At 41.8% G+C, this 23,366-nt stretch overlaps 1 protein-coding gene across 2 annotated transcripts; it reads left to right on the forward strand.

Moving 5' to 3' along the window:
- The first annotated feature begins 656 nt into the window (after window positions 1-656).
- Window positions 657-23,242, forward strand: LOC118111041 (dihydropyridine-sensitive L-type skeletal muscle calcium channel subunit alpha-1). 2 transcript variants are annotated; one of them, XM_035159312.2, is made up of 45 exons: window positions 658-1,052; window positions 2,608-2,713; window positions 6,097-6,236; window positions 6,382-6,515; window positions 6,601-6,753; window positions 6,832-7,037; window positions 7,501-7,604; window positions 7,716-7,861; window positions 7,948-8,029; window positions 8,116-8,276; window positions 8,361-8,586; window positions 8,682-8,889; window positions 8,983-9,103; window positions 9,213-9,327; window positions 9,420-9,519; window positions 9,663-9,732; window positions 10,112-10,244; window positions 10,333-10,462; window positions 10,556-10,615; window positions 11,087-11,193; window positions 11,318-11,405; window positions 11,797-11,904; window positions 12,029-12,081; window positions 12,165-12,311; window positions 12,579-12,780; window positions 12,925-13,083; window positions 13,526-13,636; window positions 13,726-13,809; window positions 14,469-14,516; window positions 15,088-15,114; window positions 15,219-15,344; window positions 16,980-17,045; window positions 17,185-17,276; window positions 17,370-17,529; window positions 17,652-17,779; window positions 17,901-17,997; window positions 18,401-18,503; window positions 18,646-18,747; window positions 18,829-18,962; window positions 19,302-19,427; window positions 19,988-20,181; window positions 20,274-20,338; window positions 20,831-20,877; window positions 20,970-21,044; window positions 21,683-23,242. In XM_035159312.2, exons 1-45 carry the CDS (start codon window positions 868-870, stop codon window positions 21,992-21,994), a joined length of 5,541 nt encoding a protein of 1,846 aa, XP_035015203.1. In that variant the 5' UTR covers window positions 658-867; the 3' UTR covers window positions 21,995-23,242. The 2 variants fall into 2 exon arrangements, with proteins under 2 accessions (XP_035015202.1, XP_035015203.1); XM_035159311.2 differs by having other exon boundaries at window positions 657-1,052; window positions 10,333-10,615.
- Window positions 23,243-23,366: the final 124 nt, after the last annotated feature.

Genomic DNA, 23,366 nt, shown 5'->3' on the forward strand with positions numbered 1-23,366 from the left:
TTGACGATATACTAACTTCAGAATATCATATTTGCACTAATATCATCACTAATCAATTTCAACCAAACCACCATGCCATAAAATTCTTGCACAAAAAATGTACATAGAGGAATCACCAACATGTAAACAAAGTTGTGGAAGTTTATATTTCTGAAGGGGATCATCATAAGGACTCTAACTCATTTCATGTTCTTAGTTTCTTGCTTTAATCCTAAACTCTTCAGTCTTAACACTGAGTTTAACCTGCAAAGTGTCATTGGCTTCAGAAACCGTCCCTTCCCTGTTCTCTGCTCACTTTCTTTTCACAGTTTAAGGTTTAACCATAGAACAGTATGTTGAGGGCTCAACATGTTTTGAAATGGAGGCTGGTGGGGGTATTCTGTGTCTGTAACCTGTAATCTGTGACCCCCAAACTGTCTGTCCTCGCCTTTGTGCTCTCGCCTGCCACTGCTGCCCTGCCCCAAGCCCCTTTGATCCCATCTACTTCTTCCACCTTTTACCCACCCGCCCTCATAACCATCCCCAAGCATGGCCTGTCAGTGGTTCACAGTCTAAATTTAACCTGCCGCAGGACCAACTGCTTCTCCAGCCACCCTGAGCCCCTGTTATTTCCCTCTGTATCGGGGGGGGGGCTTTTTCTGTCAGAGGCCCTCAGCCAGGAGGAGAGGCCTGTGACTCTGCATGGGGGAGACAAAGTCAGAGGGAGAGGGGGAGAGAGGTCGGTGGAGGACTGCACACAGGATCGGCAGGCCAGGAGCCCACGGGCCTTCGCAGCAGGGAGTTATAGCGTGCCTCACTTTTGGGATTATACTGTGAGAGGACTCATTTCACGTGGAGTGGGAGTTAATCTCAGGTGGAAGCACCAGGATGGCGTCCAACGCAGATGCGGCCAAGCCGGTCATCATGAATGAAGAGGAGCTGAAGCGGAAGCAGAGGGAGAAGCTGAAGAAGCTGCAGGCCACGGGGGGCAACCCTCGACCGGCGAGAACCCTCTTCCTCTTCGGACTCAAGAATCCCTTCCGCAAGGCCTGCATTAACATCGTAGAGTGGAAGTATCCTTTTATCTTACACACACAAACACACTCAGACATTTGCTGGGGACTAATTCTAACCTTACCCATAACCACTACTTGCCTAACCATAACCCTAACCACAACATTAACCTGACTCTACTGTATTGCACTGCAACCTAAGTAATACCTGGACCACGCACACATTCACAACAGGCTGACTGCTTTAGTTGATGTTAATTTAAAATATACCAATTAAACTCAATATCCTTATTTAGTCTTGTTCAAGAAATACTATTTAAATGTTACTATTATTGTGATTATACAGTATTCAAGGTGTTGTACAGTTATCACAGCATCTTGTGTTGTGGTCAAGAACACTGACAACCAGGATATACAGAAATAATGTGTCTACATGGCAGTGAACTATCAGCTGTGTGGTTCACCTGCGATGAGCGTGATGAAGCCAAGTCACTTTCAAATCCGCGTCAAGACTTTTGTCACGTATTTGGCCGCCCTGCGTCAAAGTCAAGTTTGTATTTTCTCCTGTGGAGTTTCCTGAGCTAATCTATTTACGTCGAGCGTGCAAAAACTATTAATCAAGCTGCCTCTCAGGGGTCCTGACCAGATGACAGTCTGATTTTAATGTGGAGATAGTTGCTCTGCATTGCTGTGAGGCCTTAAACATGAAGACAAGGCATGCTACAGGGTGATGTTAGGGGGTTTCCTGTTTTAGCCTGAAGTCCATTCCTGGATTATACACATTTCTTTTCCAAAATAGATTCAGTCGATCGTTTTTTTTTCAATGACAAACTCCATATGTTCACACTTTAAATAGATCAACTACAGATTGAAAGCTCATCAGTGAATGTGAATTATAACATATCATTGTTGTGTAAATAGTTCCTGAACAGTTACAGTGAAATGTCCATACGCTCAACCAGGTCATGAGTTTTTTACTGCCACAGTTTAATCACTTTGGTATGTGATCCTGTAATGCAAGAGTAGTGCTGTAATTACAGTAAAATTAGAAATCTACAAAATCTCCTGAAGTTCTACTCTCAGTATTTAAAAAAACACTGCTCGCAGACATAAGAATCAATAACGAGCTCACAGAATACCCAAAGAGTTTTATTCCTGATGAGCAGTGTGTGTTAAAATGGTTCGGTCATATTCTTGGGCTCTGCAGCTGTCCCGCGGCATCACACACAGACATGATGCTGACCTGGCAGGGGAATTCACTCAGAGAGCCCCCTATGGACGGGAATGAAGCAGCACGGCGGACAGGATTACATTTACTGTGACGGCTTTGCTGGCCCAGTTAGGGATGAGGTTTCAGGCAGCATTTAGAGCCACTGATCAGTGTCAGCAGGATATGTGTTGTTACTTTACATCAAGAAAAAAAGTACAGAGCAAGTCACACAGATAACGTTTCTAAAAATAGTTCTCGTCCTTCCATTTTCCCTCTAATATTATCATCATGGGTCATTTCCAGGTAAACTGTATCCCCTTTTGTAATATTTCTTATTCGGGTAAACTGGGATTTTACCAGTCCTCTTCATTTGTTATTGCTATGATCCTAAGCCTCCACATCCAGAACCTTTGAGATCATCATCTTATTGACCATCTTTGCAAACTGTGTGGCTCTGGCTGTGTTCCTGCCCATGCCTGAAGAAGATAGTAATAACACCAACGAAAACTTGGTGAGTATAAATATGATCCTTTCACCCCTTCTTACAGATATGTATCATGACCAGGACGATGAAAGTGATATTTATTTGTAATGATATATTAATATTAATTCATAATAATAAGAAAAAGAAGAGGAAAAACAATAATAACTTGATAAAAGGAAGCTTAAAAATACAACATATTAACACGTTTAAAAAAGACAAGCCAATTTATTTGTAAAGCCAGACTTAAAAACCACAGACGTTGACCATAGTGCTGCACAGCTAAATTGGGGGAGATACATAAAAATATAAAACAGCCAAGAAGACAACACAAAGACATTCAATTAAATTAATTAAAAACAAAATGGGACAAAAAGATAAAACCACAAACATAGTTTCAACCTGTTTTAAATGCCAGAGAGAAAAATGTGGTGTGATGCAAGTTTAAACAAAGTTCTTTAACCACAAAGGTTTAAAACTATGGAAAATCAAAACTAAATATTTCACTCATAGTCTCTGATTTGTGAAGAATCCAGTGTTTTTCCATGACAAGAAGATTTTAGAGTGCTCAGATGCTTTAATCCAGCAGAGTCAGATTGCTCTGTGTCTGAAATGGACACTGCAGGTCTCAGTGCCAGACTCAATTGAAATGCCTCCAGACACAACTCAGTTGTTATTTAGAGTCTCATCTGTGTCTGATGTGGAACTTGTGCACAACAAAGCGTGTGATTGGTTTATCCCCAAACTGTGATCAGAACTTGCCTAAATTTGTACACTTAATATATGTAAAGTTTTCAGCTACATGGATAACAATGACAGAATATTAAACTGTGCTGTAATACGGCCTGTGTTTATTTTGACAGAGATACACAGTCCTTTAAAACTGAGCTAATTATATCTAAGTTGAACATTCACATGGCATTTTTACACAGATAATCACAGAAACATGTATTTGAAGTAGCGTATAATCCAGCATCTTATTACTGACTTAAATGTCTTGTTCCTCACAATTACCTACTCGTTAGGTTTGTCATGAAAAATTACCTTTAAATGGCTTCAACAAAACTACATTACATCCAGTTTGGTTTCCTGAGCTATCTAAAGGGAAAAATAGTAACAATAAGTAAAACAATTAATTGATAGATATGGTTCAGACATTACGATATTGCACACGATTGAATAAATAGATAAATAAGATATAAACAGCTTGCTTAAGGCACAAGAGGGACATGTTTAAAAACTAGATTTTTTACCAGAGGCAGACTTCAAGGTTCATCTGTAAAAGTTTCATTACTCCTCTCATTTTAAATCTGTCCCCTGAATGCCACTTTTGCTTTCTCAGGCGTTATTATATTTGAATCTCATATGTGTTCACATTGCTGGGAGGCTGTGTATAATGTATTACAGGTCTCAGACTGAACAGTACAGCCGATGGAGCTGCATTTGGGGAGAATGAAAGTGCCTTTGTGAGCAAAAGATGAACGTTTGCTCCACAGTGGACATATCTTGCCATTCTCTGGATATTTGACATTGTATTGACACAGTTGTTATGGTTCTGAGGAGGCTCGTTGCGAGAGTCTTGATTTGTGGATCTGTGTCTCTGAGAGGCCGTGACATCTGGTATAAGTGTCAACATACAGCCGCCTCACAAAATCCTCCACACGTTCAATCAACTCCATCAAATCACTGGGTCAAAGCTCATCTAAACCTTGTTTGACCAATTGACCGACACTGCGGCCAAATTCATTGAGTAATCAGGCACCTGAACCTAAAGCTCACCCCATCTCTTCAATATCTTTACTTTGGCCCTCTTGCCAAATACTTCTTACTGCAGCGTGCCATTCTTCAGAGGTGAGCAATGTAAGAGGAGCTAGTCAACCAATATACCCCCCTCCACCCCAACAACTATCCCACACCACACCACACCACCACTGGTGCTGTTGGAAGTAGGTCGGCCCCACAGCGTCACCACAGCAAATGCAGGACAATCCCCAAATGCAGTCTCATATAACTGCACTCATGGTTTGTAACAGTGTACTACAATATATAGAAGCACAGCCTTACTTGTTGCTCTACATTTATTTTGTTTATAAATGTACGCACTATTGTCAATGCATGTACAGTTGTGGTCTTGGAGGTTGTTATTGACCAGGGGCTTGGGGGCTGCTGCCGGCTGTTTTCAACCCAATATTATTGACCTGAAAGGATCAAAGGGAAATAAACAGCATTTCATATATAATTTATAACTTTTCTCAAAAGAACTCTGCTGGGGCTAAATTCCCTCTGAGCTCCACCGTACTCATCTCACATCATCCCTTCTTCTCCGACAATATTTGTATTGTACATCAACACCTGGAATTTCACTCAGTAGAGCGCATACCTCCACCAAGGCCCGACAGTCCCCTGATGACACCACATTCAAATTCGCTAGATCAGGAGTTTTGTTTGGATCTGCAGGAAATTGCACACACTCATAAATATCAGTCCCCTATACATGCCCGATTTAAAAAAAAAAAAATCAAGATCCATGAATTATTCTCTGAGAAATCAACGGAAATGTTGAAAAAACGCCCTATCTCATATCCATCTGCACCCGCCCCCTGATCTGGATCCGCACCAAAAGCTGATGGTTTCTTCCTTGGGTTCCTACAACATTTCATGGAAAATCGTTTTGAGGAATTTCAAATCCTGATAGCTAACAAAAAAAAACAAATGACTGCAGACAAAAATATATCCCCCTTGGCAGAAGTTTAAAAAGTGCCGAAATAATACGACTTTGACATGTAGAGGAACTGTTACAGCCCCTCTGTGTCAGTCTGCTGTGTGTCCCCGAAAACAATCGACATTGACGATAAAGACACAGATTCAGGCCAGATTAACTAATATATGCTTTTATTAAACCCTCCTAAAATGTATCTAGTAAAACATCTTAGATCTTAGTTACTTTATGTCAGGATCTCTCTATGTCGAAGCTCCTTCTTGATAAATTCTGGCTAAAATAGGTTAATTCATCATTGAGTCATGATCCACGGATTTGTTTAAACTGTGTGAGGTCATGACTGGCTATCAGAGCAAATGAGTTCATCTCTTGTTCAATTTCAACTTTATTTACACTGGAGAAGCTCTCTGAGATTGCCCTCATTGACAACGACTTCAAGTGGTCAAATACGGTCAGAAATAATCACACACACAAAAACTAACTGCACAAATTATTTTAGATTCACAGTTACAGGCAAATAATGGAAAATCAAATGATAAGCAGTGGAGTGGTGTGTAAGTGAGGATTTGTATTTATCCAAGACAAATCAGCATCGGCAACAAGGCCGTTAACTACAGTCATTCCAGAGAATTTAACCTGAGGGTTGTGAGCTTTACGAAATGTCATTCCCTGGTTTGTAAATGTCTTTCTGCAGGAGAGTTTGGAGTATATCTTCCTGATCATCTTCACGTTAGAGTGCTTTCTGAAGATAGTGGCGTATGGGCTCTTCTTCCATGAAGGCGCCTATTTACGGAACTGTTGGAACATATTGGACTTTGTCATCGTCTTCATGGGGTAAGATGAGCTCTGTGCTGCAGGCGGACAGCGCTGCTGCCAAAGAATCTTGCAAAACTTGGAATTGTGTTGATATGCAGACATGCTGAATCTTGTATCAAGTCTTCAGGAGTATTTGCTGATTGTCATCTTTTTTCCCACACAGACTCTTCACCTTTGCTTTGGATACGATCCATTTGATAGCAGACATGCCAGTGGAGAAGGGTGGGGGGTTTGACATGAAGGCACTGAGAGCCTTCAGAGTGCTGCGACCCCTGCGCCTCGTCTCTGGAGTCCCCAGTAAGCTGTTCGGCCCATTTTGAGTCTCTACTACCAAATCTTTATTACAGTATTGTGATGATTTGGTTGTTCTGTTCCCCCTCAGGCCTGCAGGTGGTGATGAACTCCATCCTCAAGGCCATGCTGCCTCTGCTGCACATCGCCCTGCTCGTCTTTTTACTGGTCACCATCTATGCCATCATGGGACTGGAGCTCTTCAAGTGCAAAATGCATAAGACCTGTTACTACACTGGCACAAGTATGTCTTAAAGGTCATAATCAGACACAGTTCAAGTCGTACATTATGTTATACTGATCTCTTTTCGTTGGCCTGCAGATATCTATGCTACAGCAGAGGCTGAGCTGCCTGCTCCCTGCGCTCAGGCCGGTAACGGACGCCGTTGCCTCATCAACGGCACGGAGTGTCGGCCAGGCTGGGAAGGTCCCAACAATGGCATCACCCACTTTGACAACATTGGTTTTGCCATGTTGACTGTCTACCAGTGTATCACCATGGAGGGATGGACCAAAGTGCTCTACTGGGTTAGTCACTGCTTCAACATTAACTGCCATGTTTCTCAATCTTGTTGCCGGGGAACTTGTTTTTGTTCAACCACCAACACCTCAACATTTTAGGCCGGTCTTAAGAGGTAGAGCGGAACGTCCACTAACGATAAGGTCAATAGTTTGAGCCCCGTTTGCCCTGATTCCTCATGCCGAAGTGTCCTTGAGCAAGACACTGGGCCCCAATTCTCCGCAGACAGCTGTGCCAGCAGTGATGTATGATAGAGAAAGTGCTGCAGATACATCCACTGTATGAATGTGTGTGTTAGCGGATGAATGACCAAACTGTAATGTAAAGAGCTTTGAGTGGTCATCGAGACTAGGAAAGTGCTGTAAGAATACAGATCATTAACTATTTATTTATTAAGTATACTTAATAAAAGTCTATCAAGTCTACCCAACAGATGACAGCGTGTGTGGCTGACGCAGAGTTTTCTCTCAGGTCAATGATGCCATAGGATACGAATGGCCCTGGGTCTACTTTGTTCCCCTCATCCTGATTGGTTCCTTCTTCGTGCTAAACCTGGTTCTGGGTGTGCTCAGCGGGTGAGACGACTTTTATCTTTTGTCATTCTTACCGTCAGCATTTTTGCTTCTTTCCTCAAACAAACAAAACGTATGTTCTGCTGTTTAACTTTTCCTCGTCTCACATCTCAGAGAGTTTACCAAAGAGAGAGAAAAGGCAAGGTCACGTGGAGAGTTTCAGAAGTTGCGAGAGCGTCAGCAGCTGGATGAAGACCTGCATGGCTACATGGAGTGGATCACTCATGCTGAAGTCCTGGATGCCGATCGCGAGGGCAAAGGTGAGCACCTGCGAACCTGCTCAGCTCCCATCCCACGCAGCGATACTGTCGAATTCCAACAGTTCTTCTCTCTCGTTCTTTGTCAGGTCTGCTGCCTTTGACCAACGGGGACTCTGACGCAGACAGCCTGTATGACCTGGAGGGCAAGAGTCGAGTCATCTACTATTAGTGAGTCGGCTGTTCTGTAAATGTGTAAATGTTGACATGTAATATCACCAGCAGTTTGTCACAGTGAGGGTTATTTTTCTGTTTAGCCGCTTGGCCCGTCGCTGGAATCGCTTCTTCAGGATGAAGTGCCTGGTGTATGTGAAAACCAGGAGCTTTTACTGGTTGGTGATGTTCCTCGTTTTACTCAACACCCTGACCATAGCGACCGAGTACCACCACCAGTCTGACAAGCTCACTTCCCTACAAGGTTAATTATTAACATGACTATTTGTTTTCACATAAATTATTTTCCTCTTGGCTTCATCCATTCTCTCTCCTCTCGTCTCGACAGATGTTGCCAGTCGTGTGCTGCTGGTGCTGTTTGTCATCGAGATGTTTGTGAAGATGTATGCTCTGGGTCCTAGAGCCTATTTCATGTCTCTCTTTAACCGCTTTGACTTCTTCGTGGTGCTGTGCGGTATCCTGGAGATGATCATGATGTCTGTAGGATCCGTGGCCCCTCTGGGTTTCTCGGTGCTCAGGTGTATTCGGCTGCTGAGGATCCTCAAAGTCACAAAGTAAAGTCCAGTAAACCCTTGTGTTGCATTCAATTTAATAAGTCACAGTGTTTTTTATTGTCATTTAACAATCCCCTCTCTAAACTGCTTTGCAGGTACTGGACCTCTCTGAGTAATCTTGTGGCCTCCCTCCTCAACTCTGTCCGCTCCATTGCCTCCCTGCTCCTCCTCCTCTTCCTCTTCATCGTCATCTTCTCGCTCCTCGGTATGCAGGTGTTTGGGGGGAAATTCAACTTTCCCTACCACAGACCCAGTCGCAGTAACTTTGACAATTTCCCTCAGGCCCTCATCAGTGTGTTCCAGGTGAGGCTATAGACGCTGATTCCTATCTGCTCATTTTTAAACTCTCCGCAAGGTTTCCTTTGATTTTGTGATGTCATTGTCTAAATGTCTCAGATCCTCACAGGAGAGGAGTGGACCACCATCATGTATAACGGCATCATGGCCTATGGAGGGCCTGTCATCCCTGGCATCCTGGTCGCCATCTACTTCATCGTCCTCTTTGTCTGTGGAAACTGTATCCTTCACGCCCACTCACAATGTGACGTGATACAAATTTTAATACGTAGCGATCATGTCAACAAAAACCCCAAAGATTTTGTTTTCCTGAGCTCTGCGGAAATTAGATATCCTCCTCAATGTCTTCTTGGCCATCGCCGTCGACAACCTGGCTGAGGCTGAGAGTCTGACTTCGGCGCAGAAAGAAAAGGCAGAGGAGAAGTTGAAGAGGAGGTTACTAAGGTGAATAAAGGGAGGTAAACCCGGCTGAGATTATCTGCTCTGTCGACTCATTGCTCAGCTTTATTCTATTTCTTTCCCCGCTTGGCCTCCAGGTCCAAAATGCCTGACAAGACTGATGAGGAGAGGGAGCGGATTGCTAAGAAACTGGCAGAGCAGAGAGCCAAGATGGAGGGCATGCCCACCACAGCCAAGGTTAGTGTTTGTGTTACTGGTGTTATATCACATATCTATTCTTAGATACTGACAATAATTTAGAGCATACGAAGCCATGCATATAGTAGGTATATATATACAATAGGCATATGATTGTTTTTGTTGTTGTTGTTTTTTTTCAGCTCAAAATTGATGAATTTGAGTCCAACGTCAATGAAGTGAAAGACCCATTCCCACCTGCCGACTTCCCAGGTAACCTCGACTTCTCTTGCATCTCCAACCTCCTTCTTTCAGCAGTGCAGTTGCAGCAGCAGGAGTTTACTGATTACAGGGAATTGTATTCATTACACTGGCTGATTACCAGTGCTGCTGTCTTGGCTATGTTACAGTACAAGTATAGTAACCCTTCATTATAATTAGACTCAGCCGATTCCCTGAGCTGAGTATAGAGCAGCGGCTAAAGTCAGGCTATTTTCACACTGCTCTGGTGACGACCATATAAAGCCCACTATGTGATTCAGTATAGGTAGAATCACCAGTAGTTTTTTCCCCCTCAATTCTCTTTGATTCTGTAACATGAAAAACCACGAATAAGTACAGAATTTTGAACCTGCTTTCTTTCACTTGGTAGGTGATGACGAGGAGGAAGAGCCCGAAATCCCCATCAGCCCTCGGCCCCGACCGATGGCGGACCTGCAGCTGAAGGAAGAAGCGGTTCCATTGCCTGAAGCCAGCTCCTTCTTCATCTTTGGCCCTCAGAACAAGTAAGAACCCAACTGTCCTCGTACATATATTTAACATTATAATAAACGATATGTGTGTGCTGACATCGGGCTCCTCGCTGGTATCCAGGTTCCGAAAGTTGTGCTACAAGATCATCAACGCCTCGTCCTTCACCAACTTGATCCTCCTGTTCATCCTGCTGTCCTCCATCTCCCTGGCAGCGGAGGACCCCATCGATCCCAAGTCCTACAGAAACAAGGTGATGGTCAGATCCAGCATGACACAACAGACAGTAACTTTTGAGAGAAGGCCACGTTTGATAACAATCCTGCTGTCTGTGTTTTTCTTCCAGATCTTGGCCTATGCTGACATCGTCTTCACAACCGTGTTCACCATTGAGATTGTGCTCAAGGTAAATACAACTGACAGTCATGTGCTGTATCTTTCATCTTAGTGAATGTCTTCAGTCGTCAAGATACCAAATAACAGATAATCATATTTTTGCTGAAGCAGGTTTTTTTTTTTATATTCTGTTTTTGACAATGTTGAAACAACATGAGTAATTTCCAATATACCTACTCTCCTACACTACATTTGATGAATGATTACAACAGTTTTTTTTATTCCTTTAGGCATTTTGTCATGTAAATCACTTTGTAACATTGTAACAGTGCTATATATGTAAAGGTTATTATTATTACTATATTACTTCATAGATATGCTGAATGGTAAATACTAAATTAAGTGATTGAATGTAAGTACCTGTAGAAAGATTTTGACATTTAATGCAACACATATTTTCCTCCATTTGAAAAGAAAGTTTAAACACAGATCATTTTGCCTCAGTGTTCATTTGTGCAACTGTGATGTATGTGACTGACAGATGACAGTGTACGGAGCGTTCATGCACACAGGCTCTTTCTGCCGTAACTCCTTCAACATCCTGGATCTGCTTGTGGTGTCTGTCTCCCTGCTGTCTATGGGAATGGAGTGAGTGACTACATTAGATATGGAACATTCCCATTGATACTTTCTCTCCCAACATCTATCTTTCTTAGTTTTTCTTTAAACATGCATTATGTTTAGACTATGTTTTGTCATGTGTTCCCTGCAGATCCAGTGCCATCTCTGTGGTGAAGATTCTCAGGGTGTTGAGGGTGCTCAGGCCTCTCAGGGCCATCAACCGAGCTAAAGGCTTAAAGGTACAACACCTGCAAGGATTCCAATTAGAAGATGTCTATGTATCCATGGTGCAAGATGTTTTCACATCCTTTACTTAAACAGCAATGAGAAAATACTTAAAATTAAAATGTATTTGGATTATAAAAGTAGTAGTTTTATTTCATTAATACCAATGGACCAACTGGTGCCAAACAGATTTTGCACCAGGGGTTTAATTGTTAATAATCCCTGATATTTTTTAACTGAAAAGTAACTCTAAATTGATAGAAGTGAGATGAATGTAGTGTAGTCGAAAGGGCAATATTCTCTTTTGAAATGTAATGGAGTAGAAGTATAGAGTAGCAGGAAATTTAAGTACCTTTGTATTGTGCTAATCAACTAATTGTTTTGTTTGTTGGTCTGTGTTGACAGCATGTTGTCCAGTGTGTGTTTGTCGCCATCAAAACCATCGGAAACATCGTCCTGGTCACCATGCTGCTGAATTTCATGTTTGCCTGTATCGGGGTACAACTCTTTAAGGTTGGTTTGTCACCAGATGTGGAATGAAATTGTAAAAGGTCCCATTTCCAGATGAATGTACTATAAGTAAAGAGGCCTGACTGCATGTGTATTAAATGAGCCACTAATCTTTTCCCCCCCTCAGGGTAAATTCTACAGCTGCACAGACCCATCCAAAATGACCGGGGAGGAATGCCAGTAAGTCACACATCTCGGATATTAATAATCCATCAAAAGCATAACGCTATTTTGGAGTGACCATTCGCTGTGTGTGCCCTCAGGGGATCCTTCTTGAAGCCCATGGAGAATTCCCTGCAAGACACAGTGCTGGCCGAGAGAGAGTGGCTCAACAGTGACTTCAACTTTGACAATGTGCTCAACGGCATGCTGGCTCTCTTCACTGTCTCCACATTTGAGGGCTGGCCAAAGTAAGCACAGAATACATTTTTGATTTGACAAATTGTCTGTTCGATGGGACTATTTTGATTGAGTTAGAAGACAGAACTTGTCGTCCCGTGGATATTGAGATGGAGGTGATTCAATTGCACCGAGTCTGTGATTGTAAAGGAGGCAATAGATCCTTATTAAATCCAATGATTTATATATTTCATCTTCAGAGATTATCCTGATTGTACGTCTGATCTTTGAGCTTTCACAACTTCGTCACCCTCAACATCACCCCCATGTTTCCCCAGACTGTTGTACAGAGCCATCGATTCAGACGCAGAGGACATGGGTCCCATCTTCAACAACCGCGTGGACGTGTCCATCTACTTCATCGTCTACATCATCCTCATCGCCTTCTTCATGATGAACATCTTCGTGGGCTTCGTCATTGTCACCTTCCAGGAGCAGGGCGAGCAGGAGTATAAGAACTGTGAGCTGGACAAGAACCAGGTACAATGAGACAGTCGGAGGTGAAGCCATGGGCAGTGACAGAGTCCAGTAAAATCTAAAACATGCTCCTCAAAGATAGAACGGTTAATTATTTTATTTTTTTATATTTAACGCACCTTTTGTCTGTGCTGTGTCTCTCTTCAGCGTCAGTGTGTGCAGTACGCCCTGAAGGCTCGTCCTCTGAGGTGTTACATCCCCAAAAACCCCTACCAGTACAGGGTCTGGTACATCGTCACCTCCTGCTACTTTGAGTACCTCATGTTCTTCCTAATCATGCTCAACACCTTGTGTCTGGGGATGCAGGTATGTAAATCTTTTTTATGTCACAATTTAACATCAATGATTGTATTGAGGTTGCTGACAAACAATGTTCAGTGTAGGCAGAATTGTTTATTTGACTAAATGAAAATGTTTCTGTGTTTGTTGCATAATTTGATTGATTAAAATGTGTAGGTTTGAAGAAGTATGTAAAATATGGGACAGTACAACTTAATTTAATTTTCTAACTTTCAACATGGGCCTGATTTATTTATTTTTAAAGGATACTCCCAGTTTATCATAACTCTGATTTGTATTTGTGTCAGTTGGCCATGATTTCTATGAATTATCCTAACATGCTACACACCAAGTTAATTGTGACTTAAGAGTCTGACGACGGCCGAAGCTGTGTCCTTGAATGTTTCTCCTGTGGCTAAAAACAAAGCTCTTACATATTGAAATGAATATTCTCTCCTCTTCTGACCAGCACTGTAACCAGTCCGACCATGTGACCAAGCTGTCAGACATGCTGAACTTGATCTTCACCGTGCTCTTCACCGTCGAGATGATTCTCAAGCTCATGGCCTTCAAAGCGAGAGTAAACGTTCACTCTGCTCTGTGTTGTTTCAAATCCTCCACTCAGTCTAGTGTCCCACTGTCTCATCAGCTCTCTGCCCCTCTGCACAGGGCTACTTCGGAGACCCCTGGAACGTCTTTGATTTCATTATCGTCATCGGTAGCGTCGTTGATGTCATCCTGAGTGAAGTCGATGTGAGTACGATTGACAAAGCACATATTGTTTAATCTATTCTCACGACATGAGCTTCTCATTACAGACGCTGTATATGAAAGTCCCTTGTGTTGTCCCTATGAGACATCCCCAGGCAATAGTGTGAATTGATTTGAAATGACTGAATGTATTTATTCAATGCTCTGACCCAGAAGCATGTAATGGTGGCCCAACAGCTGATTGGGGCCAGCAGAACTAGCTCACAGGACCTGGTCAGTACTGTCGTTGGCCATTTCTACCTCACCCCCCCATGCTCACCCTCCTCCGTGCCTCCTGCAACCGCAGATGTTTTCTTTCCATTTCCTCCACAAAGCCCACAGTTATTCATGTTCACCAAATTAATATTCTATATGTGTTGTTTGAGCACTCAAAGAGAGCAGTATCAGCTAAGAGGTTTACGGTTATTTTAAGTGGTAATACACACACTCAGTGTCTTCTCTGGCCAGTCGCAGTTTTCTCTTGTCACTGTTGCACTGCATCATCTCCATCGTTTTCATCCACAAACACGAGCTCACGGCGAATTCCGATTTCTTATGTCACATCTTCTCGCTCCTGTATTTCTCCTCCTCATGTTTTTCTTGTCCCCATCAATCCCTCTGTCTTCCGTACATCTCACTCCTCATCTGTCTATCCTCCACAGACTGCCCTGGCCTCCAGTGGAGGACTGTACTGTCTCCATGGCTGTGCTGTAAATATCTGATCTGCACTGCACTGCACTGCTGCATGAGCCTTGCTGTGTGAGCACACCACTGCGTTCTCCACTAAACCCTGGTGATACTGTACTGAACCGTTTGTGGTTTAAACTGCTGGTGAAACGTGTCTCATGTGAGATGAGGCCTCCAGCCGTCAGCTGTGTTGTGTTGCAGTATGGCTCATACTGTTTATACAAACAGGGCTACATCTCAACACTGTATACTATATATGCAGTATTAATATTGACTGAATGACTGAAAACTGTTAATATGTCTGATATCAAAGTGTGTGTATTTTTTCTTCATTTTATTTCGCATGAGTTACAAACTGCAGCTGTTTTTCTCGTTTTACAGCAACTAAGACCTGGAAGCTTTGTAACTCATATAACAGGTGGAAAAACTGTGTCTGATATTAACCCTACTTTAAAACTGTAAATATCTTAATAGTGTTTAACAGATTAATGCTATGTCTGCTATGTGCCTCTTATTAATGCTATTATAACAACAATTATAATCAAGTATGACTTGTGTAACAGTACGATATGTCTCTACCTCTTCTTTGTGCAGGAGACGAATCCTATGCAAGTAATTGCGGTAAGAGTGAACTCTCCCAATATTTAAACCTAGAAATGTTTTTTTTCTTGTTTTCTTTTCTTCGTAGTCATATTCTTCAGTGTTTTTATTTTGTTTGTCTGTAGGCTTCAGAAAACGCTTCAGTTTCCATCACGTTCTTCCGACTCTTCCGTGTCATGCGTCTGGTCAAGCTGCTGAACCGCTCGGAGGGCATCCGTAACCTGCTCTGGACTTTCATCAAGTCCTTCCAGGTCTGTCACACTTTTTTAGTTTTTAATCTTTTTGTTTTATTTGTATTTATTTTATTCTTATTCTTATTTATTTTGCAATTTTAATTAGGACCCGAGCACCTCCGGTGGGAGGCCCTATTGTATTTCGAAGGATTTGTATTTCCCTTTTGGGGCTTTTTCAGGGCCTAGACATGCTCAAATTGTTACCAAAGTTTGCAGGGAATTCAAAACCCCAAAAGGTAATTGTATTCTGGAGTAATTTGAAATGGGCGTGGAAAAATGGCTCAACAGCGCCATCTAAGGAAAAGCCCCTCAGTTAGCTTTCACCGATCTTCACAAAAATCGTAGCCCAGGTGTATCATGACCAGACAAACAAAAAAGGTCAGAGGTGCAATGGGAAAAAAGCAACAGGAAGCCCGCCATTTTGACTGTAGTGGCCATATTGGCCATTTTCCACATTTTTACTTTGATGTACTTGTTACTTTTCGTTATTTTTCGTTACTTTGTAACTTTTCGTTACTGTTAGTTACTTTTCGTTACTTGTCGTTACTTTGTAACTTTTCGTTACTTTTAGTTACTTTGTTACTTTGTTACTTTTCGTTACTTTTCGTTACTTTGTTACTTTTCGTTACTTTTCGTTACTTTGTTACTTTTCGTTGCTTTTCGTTACTTTCGTACTTTTAGTCACACTTTTAGTTACTTTTGTTTTTTTAGTTACTTTTTAGTTACTTTATTACTTTTAGTTACTTTTGTACTTTTAGTTACTTTTTAGTTACTTTTGTACTTTTAGTTACTTTTTAGTTACTTTTGTACTTTTAGTTACTTTTTAGTTACTTTTGTACTTTTAGTTACTTTTGTACTTTTAGTTACTTTTTAGTTACTTTCGTACTTTTAGTTACTTTTTAGTTACTTTTGTACTTTTAGTTACTTTTTAGTTATTTTGGTACTTTTAGTTACTTTTTAGTTACTTTGGTACTTTTAGTTACTTTTTTACTTTTAGTTACTTTTTAGTTACTTTTTTACTTTTAGTTACTTTTTAGTTACTTTGGTACTTTTAGTTACTTTTTAGTTACTTTTGTACTTTTAGTTACTTTTTAGTTACTTTCGTACTTTTAGTTACTTTTTAGTTACTTTTGTACTTTTAGTTACTTTTTAGTTACTTTTGTACTTTTAGTTACTTTTTAGTTACTTTTGTACTTTTAGTTACTTTTTAGTTACTTTTGTACTTTTAGTTACTTTTTAGTTACTTTTGTACATTTAGTTACTTTTTAGTTACTTTTGTACTTTTAGTTACTTTTTAGTCCGTCTGTCTGTCCGTATTATTATTATTTTTTTTGGACGGTGCACAGTGTGATGTGCAATTGATAGCGTGGACCGTAATGAGCAATTAGCAGGCAAGGATCGACATCGCGTGACGGACGCAGGAAGTGAAGCGTTTGTCCTTGCCGCAGTGCGCAAAACGCATGCAACGTGGAGACGTGCGCTTGGTCATTGATCGCTCTCTCCACTAACCGCAACAGGCTTCAAAATGTGTGTGCTCGGGCCCGTTAGTGCTACAACATAGCCCTAGTTTAAATTGTTGTCTTTATTTTCATGTTCATTTTTATTCTCCACTTTTAACTCTCTTTAATTGACCTGTCTGGTGTGTGTCCACAGGCTCTCCCTCACGTAGCTCTGCTCATCATCATGCTCTTCTTTATCTACGCTGTCATCGGGATGCAGGTCAGTATTTATTTCCTGAATGAAAACATTGTAAATATCTGTAGATTGTTTAAATGTTTCTGATTGACTGCCACTGAGACAAGTCTCTGTGTTTGTCATGGGTGCACTCATTTTGCCTGGAATTGTAACGCCCCTCCAGATCTTCGGAAAGGTCGCCTTAGTGGACGGCACCCAGGTCAACCGCAACAACAACTTCCAGACATTCCCTCAGGCTGTTCTGATGTTATTCCGGTGAGTCCACCTGAGCAGAGCTCAAAGCTCATTGTTTGCAGGTCGAAAAACAGCCAAATTCTCACTGTAGTTTTTGTGCATTTATGAATCCAGATGTGCAACTGGAGAGGCTTGGCAGGACGTCATGATGGCTTCGATGTACGGGAAGAAGTGTGACCCTAAGTCTGACTTCCTGCCAGGAGAGGAGTTCACCTGCGGGTCCAACTTCGCTGTCTTCTACTTCCTTAGCTTCTACTGTCTCTGTGCATTCTTGGTAAGGATCAACGATTAACACAACAGTTGCCTTTAAGCTGAATTAGTATTTAGTGTCATAGTTGAGCCATGATCATGATGAATGAAGAGCTCAGAAAGGTGTTTTATTTCTACCTGCTTCAGATCCTCAACCTGTTTGTCGCTGTCATCATGGATAACTTTGACTACCTGACCCGTGATTGGTCCCTGCTCGGTCCTCATCATCTGGATGAGTTTAAGAAGATCTGGGCTGAATACGACCCTGAAGCAACGTGAGCCTGCATTCAAATTGAGATCAATGAATGAATACATGTTCAGTTAACCCCCATGATTAGGTCAGATTAAAACGTCTGCCACCTGAGATGATTGTAACATGTGTCTCGGATCCAACAGTGGGAGAATTAAACATCTGGATGTGGTGACGCTGCTGCGACGCATCCAGCCTCCACTGGGCTTTGGCAAGTTCTGTCCTCATCGAGCTGCGTGCAAGGTACAGACAATCATAAACAGGGTCAACACTAAACACTGTAGGAGAGTTTGGAAGTTCATGAATGTTGAATAATTACATTTAAAAGTCGGTCAAATCACTGCAAATAGACAAAATAACATTTAAAGACAAAAAACACAAGAAGAGAGACATAAGATTGAATATCCCAAATCAATTTACAGGTGTTAGGTGTTAGACATGTAACGTATATGAATTATACATAGTACCTCCAGTCAGGGCCCTCCCAGGTTCACCTCCTCTCCACCCTCCGAGCCTTCCCCTCCTCTCCTGATAAATACTCTGAACTAGGTCAGCTGATGAAACTAGAAAGGAAAAAAACCCACCAAAAAGTACTTAAACTTTAAAAATAAAGTACTGTTTTTCTCCTTCTTTGTTCTGTCTGCAGCGTTTGGTTGGTATGAACATGCCTCTCAACAGTGACGGCACGGTCACCTTCAACGCCACCCTGTTTGCTCTGGTCAGAACTGCTCTCAAGATCAAAACTGAAGGTGCAATGCAGCAGTACCTGTCGTATACAGCTCGTATCCATCCATTGGGAATGCATGGACTGAATGGATGGATTGTTTACTCCGACATGATGCACAGACTGTTGTTCTGTCATTCAAACTTTTCTTGGATTGTTTTGAACAGGTAATTTCGAGCAGGCCAATGAGGAGCTGCGGGCCATTATAAAGAAAATCTGGAAACGCACCAGTATGAAACTCTTAGACCAGGTCATCCCCCCGATAGGAGGTGAGTCTGAATAAATAGAATCAGTGCATTATAAAAAAATAACAAACAAACCTGATTACACTGTAATGTGTCTGGTTATAGATGATGAGGTGACTGTGGGGAAATTCTACGCCACCTTCCTGCTCCAGGACTGTTTACGCAAATTCTTGAAGCGGCAGGAGGAGTATTACGGCTACAGGCCCACGAAGAAGAACGCCTCAGGCCCAGAGATCCAGGTGAGCAGACATCATGGGGTCAGATTTCAGACGGCAAATCACTGCACATTAACTGAAAATCACTCATTTAAGAGAGATGTTAAAACATTTTGCAGGATGTGCACTATTGGCAAAAATGTTGATGCATATTGTTTTTCTCTTTGTAAACTTTAGATGGAAACAAATCAATAAAATATTGTATTAGTAAGCTTTTATGAACTTCGCTATTATCACTCCACTTAGCTTACAGTGTAGGACTGCTTATGTCTCACCTACTCCTTCTCTCTTCTTTCTATCCTTGGGTACATGGTGCTGTTTGCTGCTTCTCTTCATTTCTCCACATCCTCCATGTTTTTCAAGGCGGGGCTGAGGAGTATCGATGAAGAGACAGCTCCAGAGATGCACAGGACCATTTCAGGAGACCTGCAGAATGAGGAAGAGTTGGACAGAGCCATGGAGGAGGCTGGAGAAGAGGGAATTTACCAGGTGAAAACCCCTTTCTGAAACTAGAGTAGCACACAGAAGAGTGCATACCTTCGCCAAGGCCCAACAGTCCTAAGTTCAATCAAATTGTACACACATAAATATTAGCACCCTATACATCCCTGTTCTTCTTGATCCATAAATGATTCCTTAGGAAATTGGTGAAAACATAAAAAAAATATCTCAATGTAAAAGAAAGTGGGAAAAAAAATCCTGGAGCTGCTTCCTGTTCCAGATCCTCATCGAAATCTTCCCTGACCCATAGTTCATCCTTCCATCAAGTTTCATGGAAATCCATCTGGTAGTTTTTGTGTAATGCTGCTAAATAACAGACAAACCAAGTAATTGATAACAATCTGAAACAAACCTTTTAAAAATCTTTAAATATTCTCAATGTCATTAGGAAATTATTGCATTTTTTCATTTTTTGCATGCTCGACACATCAAACCCACATAATGTTTCTGCCTGATAGTAAAATAAAGGGGGAGACTTCTCCATTAGATTTACCATGTGCACTAATATGGGATTGTACCTGCATGTGTGCTTGTCTTGGTGTTTCCAGCGCACACACGGTCTGTTCGGTAACCGGGTGGACTCATTCTCCTCTGAACCCACCAACGCTCAGTCCCCACAGATGACCAGTCAGCGGCCTCTCAAGTTCTCCGACAGCCAACCTGAGCCTTCACCAGACTTCCCCACTACCGAATTTTTCCCCTCAGCCACGAGGAACAACACTAACAACAACGCCTTCGCAGAGTAAGAATCACACACACTCCCATCTGCAGTGATGACACATGCTCACTGTGAGTGACTGTGTCTGATGGGTGCTCATTCTTTCTGTCTTTTAGTTTTTCATTTGAAAGAGAGGGCAGCCCCGTAGAGTTTTCCAATCCCAGTGAGGACGCAGAGCCAGGTATGTCCAGAGGTCTGACACAGAAACAGGGTTCCTGGGATTCTTGTGAAATTTATAATGATGTAAACCCAGTGAAAGTTCACTCACTTTCAAGAGTAAAGAATTGTATTTTGCTTTTTTGGTAGTTTTGTAAATTTTGTACATTTTGCTGTTTTGTCTGGTTTAGTGTACGGTGAAACCTGGCAAAACAAGTGATAAGATAACAAAAATTTAAGGATTTAAGCCCCCCAAATATATTTTGTATTACTATTTCTTATGTTCCTAATTAACTGAGCAACATTTTGGTCTATAGCATACCAGAAAACAATCCATTTTCCCTGAGTGACATCTTCAAAGATAATCAGTTTCATGTCATGGGACAAAGGAAAACAGCAGATCCTCATAACTGAGAAGCTACAACCTGGTTAATTAGTCAGTCAACAGCTCTTGATAGATTTACAACTTTTCATTGTCCTTGATAAATACATGTTTCTTATTTTCCCCCTTGTTCAGGTAACAGGCGCTCCTGGAGCATCCCTGTGAGAACAGACAGAACACAGGTAATATTTTATTCAAGTGGAACTCGTCCAGTGTACATGATGAAGAACAGCTCAGGCAGACGATGTATGAATGCATGTTTTTTTCTTTGCAGGTCCCGTATGACCCGAACTATGGTGACAATCAGAGTCAGAGCTCCCACACTGCAGCCGACCAGCTCGTCCACGAGGTAAGTGAGGAAAGAGCTCTGACTGTTAAATCATAATTATTCATCAGGAATTGATGTATTGATAATGCATTGTCCCATCCATCATAGATCAGAGATAATAACACTATTCTCTGCTCTGTCCTCGACACAGATTAAGTTTAGACTTCGATTGAGTGACATTTGTTTCTTCAAGGTTTTGTTTAAACCAGCACAGTTATAAAATCCGTCCGTCTGTCCGTCCCCCAAAAAAATAATACGGACAGACAGACGGACGAAAAAAACAAACAAATTAAATCCGTCCGTCTGTCCGTCCAAAAAAAAAATAATACAGACAGACAGACAGACAGACAAACCTAGGGGCTGCGTTCCAGGGGGCGCTGTTGAGCCATTTTGCCACGCCCATTTCAAATTACTCCAGAATACTAAAATATCCGTAGGCCTTGAATTTCCTGCAAAGTTTCATGATCTTTTGAGCATGTCTAGGCCCTGAAAAAGCCCCCAAAGGAAATAATAATAATAATAATAAAAATCCTTACAATTTCAATAGGGCCTCCCACCGTTCGGTGCTCGGGCCCTAATTAAGAAAGATAATATAAAAGAAAATAAAAAAATGAATTGCATTCATTAAAATCAATACTGTATATTGTTCTGTCTTCCAGGCTCTAGTGAAGGGCGGTCTCGCCTCCCTGGCTAGAGACGGTGACTTTGTGTCTGCCTCTAAGCAGGAGATGGCTGATGCCATGCGTATCCCCATGGCCGAGATGGAAGGAATGGCTCGGGGCATCCTGAACGAACGCTCCGGCAGTATGACCTCTGTCAAAAAGAGACGCGCCGTCCCCGAACCTCCTTCTGGCCCATCTGTGGCCAAACAGGCAACAAGGCAGCCAGACCCCGCTGTGAGGAGGAAGAGACGTCCCATCCCCCTGGTTCCCTCTGTACCTGAGCAGGCAGAGGCCGACTCTGAAGTTTAGAGGCTGTCACTCGAGTTCTACGTGGTCATCATGTGGTTTTTACTCTTGCAGGTGGCTCCACCTTACCTCACTTTACCAAGCTTGACGTCCATGTGACAATCTGTATCTACCAACCTGACTCAAGGCCTAAAAAAAGGCTCAGGTTTGACATACTGTCAAGTGGGGCTTTAACTTAACTAAGTTAAGGAGAAACAATATCTGATTATGAAGCATCTTCTTAAACCTCAGATTTATTGAAACCAATAAAAACACTAACTTATCTCAGAGCAAACAGATTGACGCTCTCCTTTCTTTGTAGCGTTTTGTTGAGGTTATCCATTCCACAGACTTATAAGACGGCCATGTGAGTGAGCTGAGTGTCTGAAGCCTCGGAGAGAGAGAGAGAGAGAGAGGTAGGACACTGTCAGTTGACTTGAATGTCTGAAGTGACTCGGTGAATGTGTGGAGCAGACACCGTGTTTATCGTGCTGAAGTCCAGTGAGGACGCTGGGAAAAGACTCCACTGAGTTTCTGTGCATCCAGGTCCGGAAAAGTTCAACTGAGTTTTCAGTTCACACTCTTTATTTAAGGGCTCTGGTGCAAAACATTTAAAAGTTTGTGAAGTAGTGTCCTCTGATTCATTAGGACCTGCTGACTTTTAGTCTTTTATGAATTTTTAATCACAAAGTTTTCTCCTGCTCGCAACTGGTTTTGTACACAGTTGATTTTAGCAGATTTTAATGAGGAACCTTTGGAACTTTTTTATTTTATTTGGGGGACATAGACGTACATGTCATCTTTATAAATAATCACCTTAAGTTTTTTCAATTGTTTTTCATTTACGTAAATGTCATACCTGTGGGTTGGGGGCAGTTAGTTTGACCTGTACAGAGAATGTATCGTCAGCATACCTGGAGTATGGTGGAATTAGCTTGAAAGCTCATGGACGCTTGTTAATTCGTTTTCAAAATTGCATTGGGCATAATTTGTTGCACTTGTTACGTGTTTTGTGCCTAAACGCAAACAGGACAGGCCTCTCAGAGTTTTTTTTTTTCTTGTTTACATTATCCTCTGATCAGCCTGTTTCGCTGTCGTACATGACATCATGTTTCGATGTTTCGGAGATACCCACAGTTTGAGTCAACGTTTCAGCTCAACGTCTGACCTCAACTGTCCTTCACTTCTGGATCTGTGCCACTATGGTTGATGTCACACTAGTGTTTCCACCATTGGAAAAAAAAAAGAAGAAATAAATCATCTAAAAACGTATTTGTGTTAATTTTTCTTTTCTGCAAACAAACAAAAACTCTGACAACGCCTGCTGGGATATGAAGAATGAAAACACCTGACATAACAGGTGAGTTTGCTCCTGTAAACAATCAGACCGACTCCG

Source organism: Hippoglossus stenolepis, chromosome 6 (genome assembly GCF_022539355.2).
Source record: "Hippoglossus stenolepis isolate QCI-W04-F060 chromosome 6, HSTE1.2, whole genome shotgun sequence".
NCBI classification, from domain to species: Eukaryota; Metazoa; Chordata; class Actinopteri; order Pleuronectiformes; family Pleuronectidae; genus Hippoglossus; species Hippoglossus stenolepis.

Coding starts and splice junctions, on each gene's coding strand:
- LOC118111041 (XM_035159311.2), top strand. CDS start 868: ATGGCGTCCAACGCAGATGCGGCCAAGCCGGTCATCATGAATGAAGAG. Junction 11,905..12,028: donor TCGGGGTACAACTCTTTAAG/GTTGGTTTGTCA, acceptor TCCCCCCCTCAG/GGTAAATTCTACAGCTGCAC. Junction 12,781..12,924: donor GTGAGCTGGACAAGAACCAG/GTACAATGAGAC, acceptor GTCTCTCTTCAG/CGTCAGTGTGTGCAGTACGC.